The sequence below is a fragment of the Rosa chinensis genome, chromosome 2 (assembly GCF_002994745.2).
Source record: "Rosa chinensis cultivar Old Blush chromosome 2, RchiOBHm-V2, whole genome shotgun sequence".
Classification (NCBI taxonomy): Eukaryota; Viridiplantae; Streptophyta; class Magnoliopsida; order Rosales; family Rosaceae; genus Rosa; species Rosa chinensis.
The window spans coordinates 82,996,095-83,009,914 of NC_037089.1; the positions used below are offsets into that span (position 1 = coordinate 82,996,095).

The 13,820-nt window shown below is 36.0% G+C and overlaps 1 protein-coding gene across 2 annotated transcripts; it reads left to right on the forward strand.

Moving 5' to 3' along the window:
- Window positions 1-9,527: 9,527 nt before the first annotated feature.
- LOC112187625 lies at window positions 9,528-13,583 on the forward strand. 2 transcript variants are annotated; one of them, XM_024326500.2, is made up of 6 exons: window positions 9,528-9,777; window positions 9,853-10,121; window positions 10,206-11,554; window positions 12,311-12,733; window positions 12,827-13,062; window positions 13,155-13,583. In XM_024326500.2, exons 2-6 carry the CDS (start codon window positions 10,000-10,002, stop codon window positions 13,419-13,421), a joined length of 2,397 nt encoding a protein of 798 aa, XP_024182268.1. In that variant the 5' UTR covers window positions 9,528-9,777; window positions 9,853-9,999; the 3' UTR covers window positions 13,422-13,583. The 2 variants fall into 2 exon arrangements, with proteins under 2 accessions (XP_024182268.1, XP_024182267.1); XM_024326499.2 differs by having other exon boundaries at window positions 9,528-10,121.
- The last annotated feature ends 237 nt before the right edge of the window (window positions 13,584-13,820 follow it).

Sequence of the window (13,820 nt, forward strand, 5' to 3'; positions counted from 1 at the left end):
AATAGTAATACTAGTCCTTAAAGTGATAACATAAGTCTTTAAAGTGGTAAATTTTCTTAGTTTACCATATGAGTCCTGAAAATAGTAATATTAGTCTTCAAAGTGATAACATGAGTTCTTAGAGGAGTAAAAATAGTTGATGTATGAGAAATGTTAACATACCATAACTTTACCCAATAATTAGATTATCAAAATATAATTGAAAAATGGACATCACAAACAATTCCATATTCGAAAAAAACAAACCTTCATCAATATTGTTTATATGATCAATATAATATATATATATACGTATATATGTATATCATATTGATCATATAAACAATATTGATGAGGGTTTGTTTTCTCGTGCATCATGCATGTCGTTGTGGAGCAATGCATGAATAGCGATAGTGATAAGAAAGTCAACCACACTCATCGTCTGATCGTCATCATTGAAACACTTGCCAGCTGGTACACAGTGCTTATCATCTTATATTCTTATCCTTGATCGAGCATTGACTGATTAGTCCTTAAGCTACTGTCATTACCCACAGTGTTCATACGTATAGTTCATAACTACGTACTATTATTATCTCTTGTTTTCTACTATTAAAGAGGGATTACTAATTGAACTGCTAATTTGTCTTTAGGGTTTAGGGTACATCATAGAGTTCTAATTATTCTATAATCAGTACTCTAGGACGTGGAATACGGTTTAAATCATAGAGCACTAATTGATCTATAATTGATCTGTGAATTGTTCCGCAGGGAATTTATCAAAAAAAAAGTAAATCAATACCATAAGACGGAAGACCTAAATTTTATCCGACAAAATTAAGAAAAATAAAATTCGGGAAAATGAATCTTATTTCTACAAAACCAATCTCAAAAATAAAAAATTTACACAAACAAAAATTTAGAAGACCCAACCAATCTAACTACAAAAACAGAGATCACGAATGATCGAGGGTGGAAATTCCCCGCCAATCAATTATTCACCGATTAATTATAGAATAATTAGTACTGTATGATAGATTTATTATGTTCTCTCGATTGAAGTGTTCGAAAAAAACATTGTAGAGAAAAGTTTACAAAATGAATTGCATGCGTGACTGTTGTCATTAATTAGACAGCTTCTAGATAAATAGTAGAAAACAACAATACTGAAAATTGAAAGTTGAGCAAGGGGTAGTCTGTCTTCGGTGATTCAAGAGTTTGGACCATCATTTATTTATAAGATATCAAACCAACGAAAATGATAGTTTACTTCAAGACTGATGAAATTAATCTTCTTCAGGCTTTGCTCTTATTCAAGCCGGCTAATTAATGGCCCTATTGGTTCCCATACCTTGAATTCAATACCAATTTTTCTACCAAAGACGGTGTCACATTAAGCATGTCGGTTTATGAAAAAATGTATAAGCATAAAATTATCTGTTTCCAATTTATGATTTTTCTTTTGAATCATGGAAATTGAATTGTCACCGCTCTCAATTTACTTTTACATCTATTGCAATGAACAATGTAATAAGTAATTTTAAATGCTAATATAATTGGTTTTATCCTTGCCCAAGTAATAGAGTTAAAGATGATTTATAACCATTAAAAGCCATACCTAATACCTCCAATGCACTCCCTAGTTATTCAATTCTTTTCCAAGACTTTTAACCTTTCAACGTGAATACTGAATAAATCTGGCTCTACAGTGTACTCATGCATAATGACTTAGGACCACGTACATCTAGACCTCAGTAAAACGTATTGTTTTATTCACCAATCTGTTTAGATAACGTAGCTTGTGAATATTGTTTCATTTGTTCAAATCTATTCATAAAACGCTCAATCTCATTTAGTTTGGACCCGGCCTGCTCTAGCTAGATGAAGCTTAGGCGCGCAGATGCAAGAATAGCAGATCGATCCACCTCTCTGTTGTATGTGCATGTTTATTTGGTGTAAACTAAGATCCGGAATTGTCACTCGATCATTCAGAGTACTGCAAATTTCCATGTGCTGTTTAATACGCATAAGAATCATCAATGCCTTCCTCTTCCTATTTTTCTGATCAAACACTCTTTGTGCTATTTCTGTGTGATTCTGCGGGTGGTAGACTAATTTAGTTCTATATGCATATATGGGTTTTTCACAACAATATGATATCAGTACAGAAATTCTACATGCATTGCATGTTTTTTTTAAGTCTGCAGCCTTTTGCACAATTCCCAGTATATCTGATCAAATGGTAAGACACTAAGACAGTAATATACAAGAGTATCCTACATCATAATTTCATAACTAATATTTCATATATCTGCCAAAATAAATGCAATTTCAGTTGATGAGATTGGTAGTTAGCATCAACTGATCAACTCATACTCTTGTAATTTGTGAGTTGAGCACTTCTGATGAAATTAGCACACTAAATTCTGATATGTGTAACGAAGTTTTCATTTTTTTGTCAAAGATTAAATTTAAAAGTTAAAATGTATGTATAAAGGAATCGCGTACGAGTAATTAACTGGTTATCACAATGAACACATTAGATTACTCTTAAAAATTTTAATAGGTAAATTTATCTTTATTTATAAGCGAGACAACAGCCGACCTGACTTTGTTTTTTGTTACTATTTTCATTCCTAACCCATATCTAGGAGTGTTGGTTGCCTTTCATTGGTGTTCATCCTTTGCACTGCGTGGACTGTGAAGTATAAATGTCCATACTGATCATAAGTAGAGGAGAGACCATGTGCCTTCCTTCATGTGTATATGTTGAGAGCCACCAGTTTGATTGTATGAAAACTTGAAAACCAGTTCTACCCGCACACGTATGTCAGAAACAATAAATTGAAGGGTAGAGGTGGCTTAGGGTGTTTGAAGATGGGGAGGGACTTTCAACTAATTTCAACTAGTATACATTGAACTTGATAAGTAGCTAGTTGGTATATATTGTGGTCATCTATCATTTGGTGGATCAGAGTGGATTGATGATTGAACCGAGTGAATTCGATCTCCAATCAACAAAACAAGTTAAGACTTATAGCTATAGGTATGGGGCTCTGTAATCTAATCTTGTGGATGGTTCGAGAAAGAAGATGGATGGAAGAAGAACTAGAACTCTTGAAGTGAAAACTGTGTTTCCTTATTCGGAGTTTAGCAGGCAACAGCCCATTTTGTGAGCCCAATATGAAAGCTGGAAAAAAGAGGGGGGACATGATATATATGCGGGAAAACTAATTCACTTTGGGCTGCATAATTAGTCAATTTATTCTTATGTCTTATTTTATTAGAGTACATAGTAGGATGAATTACCCTCTCGAAAATCAAGAAGTTGGGATCTCTAAATCTGCTCACTTTGATCTCACTCTATTATTAATTATTAAATTATATATATATAACTTACTATAAAATAACTATTAAGGACAATAAATTATACCAAAAAAATAATATATTTATTTTATGTAGACTTTCCAATTCAATAATATTAGATTGTATTCTTTATTATTTTTCTTATCTATTTTCATTTTTCAATTTCACTACATACTCATTAAAGTTTTCATTTATATATATTCAATGAGAATTAAAAATGTATGATATATATGTTAAACGCATATTGGTGAGGAAAAACAAAATAAATCTTATTATGATTTATAATAAATTCTATTGTGATTTATGACCTAAATCTAACTCTATCAATTATATTTAGAAAAAAAATTAAACGAGCTAGCAATAAAAAAAAAACTTTAAAAAATATTTAAATAATTAATTATGAAGTACAAAAAATAGAGAAAAAATTGATTTCTTCATTTTTTTTGCACAGCTAAAATAGAAAAAAAATTATAAAAAAGAAGAAGAATAGTTCATGTTATTTTCTTATTGATTAGAAATTAATTCTTGAAACTCAATACCTTGTGTTTGGTTTATTTTATTTTATTTTTTATTGGAAAAGAGATTTATGCATGTTGTTTGATTAAGAAATGTATATGCAATTAAGATTTATAGAGTAATTAAATCATTGAAATGACTAAGTTTTTTTTATTTTAAAGATAATAATTTGTTTGCAAATTATATGAGTGAGGTTATTTGAGAAACTTTAGTGAAGTTTAGTGAGTAAATTTGAAGGCTCCAACAACAAACCTCAAACAATAAATATTGGAGAGGAATCAAATTTTTGATCTATAATGCTAACCCAATTGTCAATCCCCCTTTGAACTAACCACAAAGGCTAATCCTAACCCATCGCCCTTTGGGCTAACCACATAAAGGCTGTGAAATGAATCTTAATTGATTTAGGCCTTGATTGTGATTTCTTTTGTATTGATATACACATGAAAGTCATATATAGATTGGATATTGTAGGCATTAGATTGAATATCCAATGTGCAATATCCAATCTCATACACATGCATTAGATAAGCCCACCAAGTATGGCATGCTCCTTTTTCCGGCAAACTGCCCCCTCAAGTACTTGAGCAATTAAGCGGTGAAGAGAGGTACAAACCACATGGGCCTCGGTCTAAATGTTGTTAGTGCCGAAGAAAACCTTGCTCCCATCACGTGAACAACTAGAACTAGGCCGGTCCAAAAAAATATAACTAGGCCCAGTCCAATCCTCAATTTATTCATTTGTCGCTTGTTTTTCTCATCTGAGTCATCTCCATGTCCCTAGACCTCCTCCTTCAAATTTTTTTTAAAATTAAATAGAGGAAATACTCATACAAAGGGGGAGAAAAGAAAATTGTAATCAACTGAGCATTTCATGCGTCCATTGGAAGGGAGATGAGGGTAATTGTTAAGAATACGAATTCCACATAGAAAAATGTGAAGCCATCGAATGGAAATATGAGTGATATTGATCGAGAAGTTTGAGTCGGAATATTACGAAGATCTTGCACTCATATTAGCTCAAGGCTTACCACTCACGACTAGGACTACCAAGACTAAAGAACTAAACGATCCCATTAACATGGACTCTTTTATGGAGAGAGGACTCTTTGGATTGATGCCTATATATTAGCAGGAGAAGTCCCTGCCTCTACTACGAGTAACAAACAGTTCATTTTCCATAGAGTGAGGTTAAACAGTAGTAGAAGGTATAAGACTCTTCTTTGGTAAGGTTGCTGTGATAATCATCTGCAAAAATGGATGTCAACATGGTTTCCCTTGGTCAGACTATCTTGGATGGAATCAAAAGTGTGGATGCAGGTGGGTGTCCTAATGAAATTAGGAATTCTCTTCTACTGATCTCTTGTTCATATGTTTATGCTTTTGGTATGTGTTTGTGTAATTGTGAATTGATCTTTATGTTGTGATGATTAAGTTGCTGCATCATGGTTTTAACACGATCTAGAAGGTTGAGCATTATTGTTTTGACTTGGTCTTTGGGGTGGCTTCTTCTTCATGGCTTTGTTTTCTCTCTTCTAGAAAGGTTAAGCACTGGGGCAGTGTCGGGGTCCTCTTCTTTCTTCTAGCCTAATATTCTCCTGCGTCTCCATCTCACGCTGACAGTGGAGAATATATAAAAGGAATTTTCTGCCATGGGAAGGTAAGAAAATACGACCCCTTAAGAAACCTCCAATAATATTCTAGGCTTCTAGCTTCATTCTTTGACTCGTGTATGTCATGCCTTTTCTGATTAAGTTAATCGAGGCTGTAACACACTAATACCTGTGGCATGAGTGTGACACCTTAGCCATATATACTGCATAGCCCACACGTTTTTGAATATTGAGAGTGTGAGTGCGGCTATACACATTTTGCAATTTCGTCCAGCATGTTTCATATTTGATACGGTTCCATTTAGCTTGTAACCCAAGTCTGCTCGGATATTGATTATGTTTTCGATTTCTCGAGGAGTTGCAGAATATTGATACTTTTTGGTACACCGACACAGTTGCGGATCGATTATGGCATCCCAATTTTTGTATGCAATTCCTATTTGTGTGTGACTGTGTGTTTATCGAGTTAACATCTAAATGTCAAGACAATTCATCAAATGCACCGTCTTCTCACTTCTCAACACGTTTTGTTGATCTGCTCAAGACAAGGTTTCTTCACCCTTTTTACAGGTGTAACCATTAATTGGGCTAATTGCGAAGTTTCCTGATACATGCATGTAATTCATTTGTATTTAAGGTGCATGCACACAATTAACGAGCATATATGGTAACTCGAGAATGGTAACTCGATTGTGTAAACGACGATTTTCTTTCATTACCAAAAAGAATTACTCAAGAGTCAAGAGTCTAAACAATCTACATTTCAAGTAAATATGCCAGTTAGCACCCACCCAAAGTCTCTCTCTCTCTCTCTCTTCCAGAACACGTAGAAAATTTTGAGATTTGAATTCTTTTTTCTCATCGTCCCATACATAGGACTAGCCACGTGGTTGACATGCAGATAATTAACAAGAAGATCAGCGATGCCCTCCTCCCGAGTCCAAAATAGAACCCTGGACTACGTATTCATGCATTTTGGATTTTTCATTTTGTCAAACATAACTAACTTATAAGAAATTGAGCATCTTCGTTTTAGCTAAAGACCATACAGATGGATTATAAACCATTGATTTTATGCATCTAGATATCGTCAAATATGGTGGTACATGTACATCTACAGCTCTTTTATATAATATTGAAAAATCTAGACCTATATATATATATAGCTTTTTTCATAAGTAATTAGGTTGTTTGTTTGTGAATGTACTCATTTGACTGATAAGAGGGGTCAAGGTAGGATACATGAATGACCTTATACCATTTGTTGTTACTGATATTATAATTGGGAACAAATTCTATTTCTGCGCATCTATAAAATACTAATTACTTGGGTCCCTAAATCTTCTAACTACTTGATTAATAAAAAAACGTCAGTATAAGAAAAGATTTGCATTAACCACCTAGCTAATAGAGCCAAAGAATTGTAAGTTTTGAGCAGGGTTTTGGCTTCTCTCATATTGTTTTTGGTTTGTTTTGGTTGATGTGAATGCATTACCGACACAAAGCTAGCTGGCTAGCTAGCAATTAAGGTACAAAGAGCTCATCAGTTAAGTCGGCTGGAACTTTAAATTGATTACATCAACACGGTTTTGATGTTTCTGGAAGAAGAAGTGTCCAAAGTGTTAAATTTCTTTCTTTTTGATCTCAATTCCTCTACTTATTAACAAGGGAAAATCGTCCGTCCAGTACCTGACCTTTGCCCCATTCTAAATTTCAGTACCTCACGTTCAGAAAATATCAGAACGGTATCTGAGGTTCTGACCCCGATCGAAGAATGGTACCTGGAGCCGTTAGCTCCGTTACAGAAGCTGACAGCTGGCATATTTTGATAAGTAAATGACCAATTTACCCTTTGTTTTTGGTTTTACTTAATTTTCTTCATATAATAAAAAATAAAAATAAAAAAGCAAAAGATTTTTTTTTTTTTTTTGGGAATGCCTGACTTGCTCTGCCTCCAGCGCCCCCAGTCGGTGTTGTACCTTCATAGACTACTTCCTCTTCTTCCTTTACTCCAAGAAGCTCGGGAATGCAAAAGAAGAATTTTGACCATCACCTCCTACTTCGTTCTCGTTCCTTCTTTCTTACTTCTTCTTCATTTAAATCATCTTTTCCATTTCTTAGAGATCAGAAATCACAGTTCTTGGCAAGGAAACTAGTGCAGCTACTTGATTGTACATTCTTGATTTCTGTTCAAAGTTGAAGGCTTTTGGGTTTGTTTGTGCAAATATGTGTGTTAAAGATTTCTGGGTGGTCATCTTTGTTGTTGGTTTTGATTCCAAGCTCAGGTTTTAAGCTCTCTGAACTTGACCTGCAATTTGATTGAGGGTTGAACTCTTTCTCACAATTAAGGAAACTGCAATCCAATTTGCACCAACATAATTACATGACATGTGGAAGCTGCAATGCATAAATTGGAAAGGAAAATTAGGGAAATAAAATTGCTCATGGAAGATGAAACAGAGAGCCCTCAAACTTTCTCACAATTTCCTTAAAAACTCACTTCCTGCCTCACTGTTCCAATTCAAACCCAACAACATATTTATGGCAATTATCTTAACATCTCGTGGATTGATCTTCACAGTACCCAATTCTTTCTCCCTCTTTCTCATAGCTTCCAAATAGGCTTCTGAGGTGGCAGCAATGGAAGCCATGGCCTTCTGGAATCGTGTTGAATCAAGCTGGCGATCTTCGACGCGGTCAGTGAGCTTATCGAAGGCTTTGCTCTGTTGCTGCAAGTCCTTGGAGTCCTCGATCCTATCAATTCCTTCTTCGGGTCAGTGAAGGCTGGGTTCGATCTGAGAGACTGCAGTGATACTGGTGGCTCCATTGAGACCGAATTGAGATTTGGATTCGAGAGAGAGAGAGAGAGATCAAAGTTGATGTCGGAGTTTAGGTCGGTGAAGGCTGAGTCCGATTTGAGAGACGGTGGAGAAGCCTGTGGCTCCGTTGAGACCGAGGAGAGTTGAATGAGAGAGAGGAGGAGAGTTGAATGAGAGAGAGAGAGAGAGGATAAAAAAAATTTTGGATTAAGACATGAAAAGACGAAAATATCCTTCAATTATCAGCTTCTGTAACGGAGCTAACGGCTCCAGGTACCATTCTTCAGTCGGGGTTAGAACCTCAGGTACCGTTCTGATATTTTCTGAACGTGAGGTACTGAAGTTTAGAATGGGGCAAATGTCAGGTACTGTACGGACGATTTTCCCTATTAACAAATGTGAAAAACGAAACAAATATGATTATTGTAGTGGTATTTTTTTTGCTTTTCTTAGTTACGATCACCCAATCGTAATGGGTAGAAATTAAAAATTCAAGACAATTCACTAAATAAATAGAAATGAAGGATTCAGAGCACCGACGTGCACTTGCACCAACATAAATAAATTGTTTTTTTTTTGTAAGCAACATAAATAAATTGTTAGATTACATTAAATACATTTTTTGTTTATTAAAAATAAAGTTGATAATAAATAGCAAGGATTGAGATTATTTTTTAAGTGTTGGGTCATTTGCACCGTCGGTGCATAGAATAATTTGTAAATAAATAGATATGAATCCATTTCTTCAATTTATACCGATAATGCTTATCAAAACCGATAAAACAACCAAACCCCAAGGTAATATGGTTGCATCCTAAAAATGGGGTTAATTTCAAGTTCATAGTTCATCTAGGGTACCGGTCTAGGGTTGTGTCTTCTCTATTATTTTGGTCTGGTTACTCCACACGGTTGTCAAAATTAGGGGTATAACTTGGTTTTCATCAGCATTAAGGCCATGTTTGGTTGACTGGAAAGGAAAGGAATCATTTTCCTTTCCTTTGGGAAAGTGTTTCCGGAGGGAGGGGGGGGGAGAGAACCAAATTCCTCCATTTTTTCCTTTCCTTTGGGAAAGTGTTTCACTTTCTTGGCTGTCCCCAAACGCAGGAAAGGAAAGATTTCCTTTCCCAATGCCCACTCTCCGGGAAACAAACATGGCCTAAGTTTCTTCCGTGACTCCTGAGCTGAGGTCAAGGGGCAAGATTGACCATAAAAGAAACCCATCAAAGGCGTAAGCTTTCAATTTTACCCAATTCTCATTTATCTAGTACCCAAAGAACCAGAAGCCAAAAACAGACCCCTCAACCAAAACGTAATCGGGTCTCCTCCATTGTCAAATTGTGAATCACTCACAAGCACTACATAACGGTCCTCAGAATTCCACGCCTCTAAGCAACCCATAAGATTAGTTCAATCCTATCCAAGTCGCTCCCACGTTCCTTTCTTCCCTGATTTCTCTGTCTCTCGCTAAAAATCTCCCTGATTAGGTTGGATTTCAACCTCCTTCGATCGCATTCATGCAACCTTTTTGGGATTTTATCTTAATTATGGATTTCTTACAGGTGGTAAGTCCATCTCTTGGATGAAAATTCAACGTGAGAATCACAGTGTGCATGAACTGCTCTGTTTTTGCTTCAAACTGAAATAAAGTGATCGATGGATTTCAGACAAGTCTGTGCTAAATCAACACCAACTTTGATTTGGTGAACATGGGTGGTTCTTCTGATTGGATTTTCAAAAAAAAGATGTCTCCTCTTTCTGGGTCCTTCTCGGTTTTTGTCTCATCCATTTTGCACACTCTGTTCAGATTTTTCAGCTCAATCTTTGTCAGGTATGTAAAATTCCGATTTTGGTGTTTCTTAATTCCTATATTTGACACTGAATAACGTTTTTTTGTTGTTTTCGTTTGTCGCAGGTTTGAAAAAGAACAGAGTTCTCTGGTGAATGAGTCTTGTTCTTCAATTGAGCGAGCAGCTATGCCCCAAAAAGTTGAGTCTGAGGTTTCAAAAAGCGATGATGATTCGGAGTACTATGATGTTGAAGATGAAAAAGAGACGCCGGAGCCAATTTTTGTGTTCAAATTTGAGTATCAGACTCAAGCCGTATTAGAAGCAATGGAGAAAGTGAATGCTTATGGTCATTCTTCTGTTGGAACCAACGAAGAGAGTGAGAAATTTAGCAGCAGAAGGTACGAGTTTCAAGCCAAAAAGAATGTTAGTTTCTATGAGGAAGAAGCGAAAGTTGCAAGCTTTGTTGTCAGAGAAGCACCTGCTGATGACTCAAGTTGCGGTTCCATTGTGATTGAAAACGAGGGTGTTAAGCAATTGGTTACAGAAGAATGTGTTGAAGAAGAAGAAGCAAAAGTTGCGAGCTTTGTTGTCGAAGAAGAATCTGCTGATAAATCAAATTTTGGTTCCATTGTGACCGGAAGTGAGAGTGTTAAGCAACTGGTCACAGAAGATTGTGTTCATGAAGACATTCAAAATCCTCAGGATTCGAAGAAGAAACAAGTCGGGGAAGATTCTCATTCGGATAAAGAGGAACAATTGAAGTCTCAAGAACATGACTTTGTGGATGAGAAAGTTGCTTCTCATGAAGATAAGTTTCCGCAAGAAAAGGACTTTGTTTTAGTAGAATCTGCTTCTGATTCTGATTCGGGTTCTCTTTGTTCAAGCCCTGAGCTTTCATTTATAGGTCAATTTAGTGGTGATGGATTTTTGTTAGAAACAGATTTTGGGGAAAGGGTTGAATTTGGTGCTTTGGAAGACATCGATTTGCAGAATTTGGATGTTGGGTATGAGCCTGATGGATTTGATGAAGAAGATGAAGATATAATGGAACAACTTAAAGAGCTAGAAGAGTCAACTAGGAATGATGAACATCACAACCCAAAAGAGTCTAAACCTGAAGGATTTACTGCCAAAGATGAAAAACCAAATGAGGGTTTAGAAAATTCTGAACAGGTCAGTGGTCAAGATATGGCAGCTAAAGATTCTGAGGATCCGAACACATTGGAGACACTGTGGGAACATCAAGAATTGATAGAACAGTTGAAAATGGAGCTCAAGAAAGTCCGGGTTTCTGGTCTGCCTACTATCCTTGAAGAATCCGAGTCTCCGAATATGGAGGATTTGAAGCCATGGAAGATTGATGAAAAATACCATCATGTGGACAGAATGAGTGTGCTTCACAAGTTTTACAAGACCTACAGAGAACGAATGCGAAAATTCGACATTTTGAGTTACCAGAAGTTATATGCAATAGGTCAGTTATCACTTCATAATTTCTCTCAATTATTATTTCTTTAAGGTTTCAAAATTCAAAACATTGTCCTTGTGTTTTCTTCCCCAGTTTCTCCATTTCAGGTTTGTTGGAAGAACCCAAAATAGATGTTCTAGCTGTTCTAATCAATTCAACTCACTAACATGATTAACTCAACCTACCTTAGGTGATTTTATTAAGTTAGGACCCACCAAATCTGGTTGGTTGATCACAGAATAAGCATGAGCCTGGTTAGGACCCAACCATTGAGAGTGATTATTACATTAAAGTACCTATACACAATACATGAACTAATTAGGACATACCTTTCATGGTTCTCAATTGTCAGTACTTCAGGAAAAAAGGCTCCTTTGCATGTGTCACTGTTTAAACATTGTGTAAAGTACCACTGACATTCTAGTGGGATATCCACATAGTACCTAGAGCCTCACCATTACACATTTACACTTAATTTATGGTAAGACTCTTAAAAGTGAAAGATTCATATCCATTACTCATGATGCTTAAAACTATTTAAGCATGCTGATCTTAGCTCCACCAAATGATGGAATTGCTTTAGTGCTCCACCAGTTTGATGAGCTTAGCATGTTGTTGGTTTCTATTATGAAGACAAGTTGCAGAAATTCATGTGCATGAAAAGTTACTGTCTAATTACTTGATTAAAGTTGCTGTCAGGTGATCTCATACTTCTGGTCTGTATTTGTGGTCTTATTATATTTTTTTAATTCTCATGTATAGGATTTTTGCAGTCCAAGGACACGTTCGAAACCTTTTCAAGCTGCAAATCCTCAACTCCAGCAATCAAATCCTTTCTTTTGCAGAACTTTGGGCTATGCAAACCGAAGAAAAATTCTAATTCTGATTCTGACCCAATGGTTAAGTTCATTAGAGAATTGCATAGTGAATTGGAAGTGGTTTATGTTGGACAGTTGTGCCTTTCTTGGGAATTCCTTCAATGGCAATATGAGAAGGCATTGGAGCTTTGGGAATATGACGAATATGGATTACGTTCGTATAATGAAGTTGCCGAGGAATTTCAACAATTTCAAGTGCTCATGCAAAGATTTGTGGAGAATGAAAGCTTTCAAGGGCCAAGGGTCGAAACCTATGTCAAAAATCGATGTGTTATGCGGAATCTTATGCAAATTCCAGTGATTAGGGGTGAGAAATCTAAATTCAATTTTGTGTGTTTCCTTAGGGATATTACAGATTAACTTGGACTGACTAACACAACCTCTGTATGCTGCAATGCAGAGGACAGTATGAAGGAAAAAAAGAAAGCAAAGAGAAAAGGCAAAGACAATGATGATGCAGTTGGAAGTGATATTCTAGTAGAGATATTGCAGGAATCAATAAGGACCATTTGGCGATTCATACGAGCTGATAAATCTGCTAATACAACGGATGCTTGTCGAAAAAGATTAAAGTTGGAAGTTGAAGACTCCGTGGATCCAAAGCTATTAGTGGAAGTTCAAGCAGATCTTCAAAAGGTTAGTGATATGTTGTGATATATTATACTATTTCGATCAATGTTAAACTGCTTTAATCATGAAAATAACTTTTGCTTTATTCTGAAATGCAGAAAGAAAAGAAGCTTAAAGAGCTGTCCCGGAGTGAGAACTGCATACTAAAGAGATTCAAAAAGCACCATGAAGAAGAAGAGGAAGAAGAGAGCGCAGAACACCTCTACTTCTTTTGTCAAGTTGACATCAAATTAGTGTCGAGGGTTTTAAACATGTCAAGCATAACAACTGATCAACTAGTCTGGTGTCACAATAAGCTAAGCAGGATACATATTGTGAACCGAAAGATTCGTGTAGATCCTGCTTTCTTACTATTTCCATGTTAGTAAAGCTAGTCTTTTTGTCTTTGGCAGAATGTCACTTTAGCATTTTCACTGCACATAATCATTCATGTATTGAGTCCTCAGGGGCATCATTAAGGGTCATAGAAAAGAAGACTACAGGATCAGCTAATCAAGCCTCTAAAAAGGAAGATAACTTTTCAAACATTGGAAATGGTGGTGTACTGTGTAGAGCGGAGGAAGTCCTCACATGTTTGATAATCATAGCCCTATCAACGATTACACCATTACTTTCACAATCACCCTCACGATGTAATGTTGTTCAGTGATTTCCCTAAAACTCATCGAAAGCTTTAACGACCTTCAATCACCAGTAACAGGAATTCTTAATTGCGATTGTCCGTATTCGGTTCTAATCGTGTTGGCCTCACCTTTGTAAGGAGG

Excerpts from the sequence above, each read along its gene's own strand:
- LOC112187625 (XM_024326499.2), top strand. The coding sequence starts at position 10,000 with ATGGGTGGTTCTTCTGATTGGATTTTCAAAAAAAAGATGTCTCCTCTT. Across the intron at positions 11,555-12,310 it reads CCAGAAGTTATATGCAATAG|GATTTTTGCAGTCCAAGGAC; the intron begins GTCAGTTATCAC and ends TCTCATGTATAG. Across the intron at positions 13,063-13,154 it reads TTCAAGCAGATCTTCAAAAG|AAAGAAAAGAAGCTTAAAGA; the intron begins GTTAGTGATATG and ends TCTGAAATGCAG.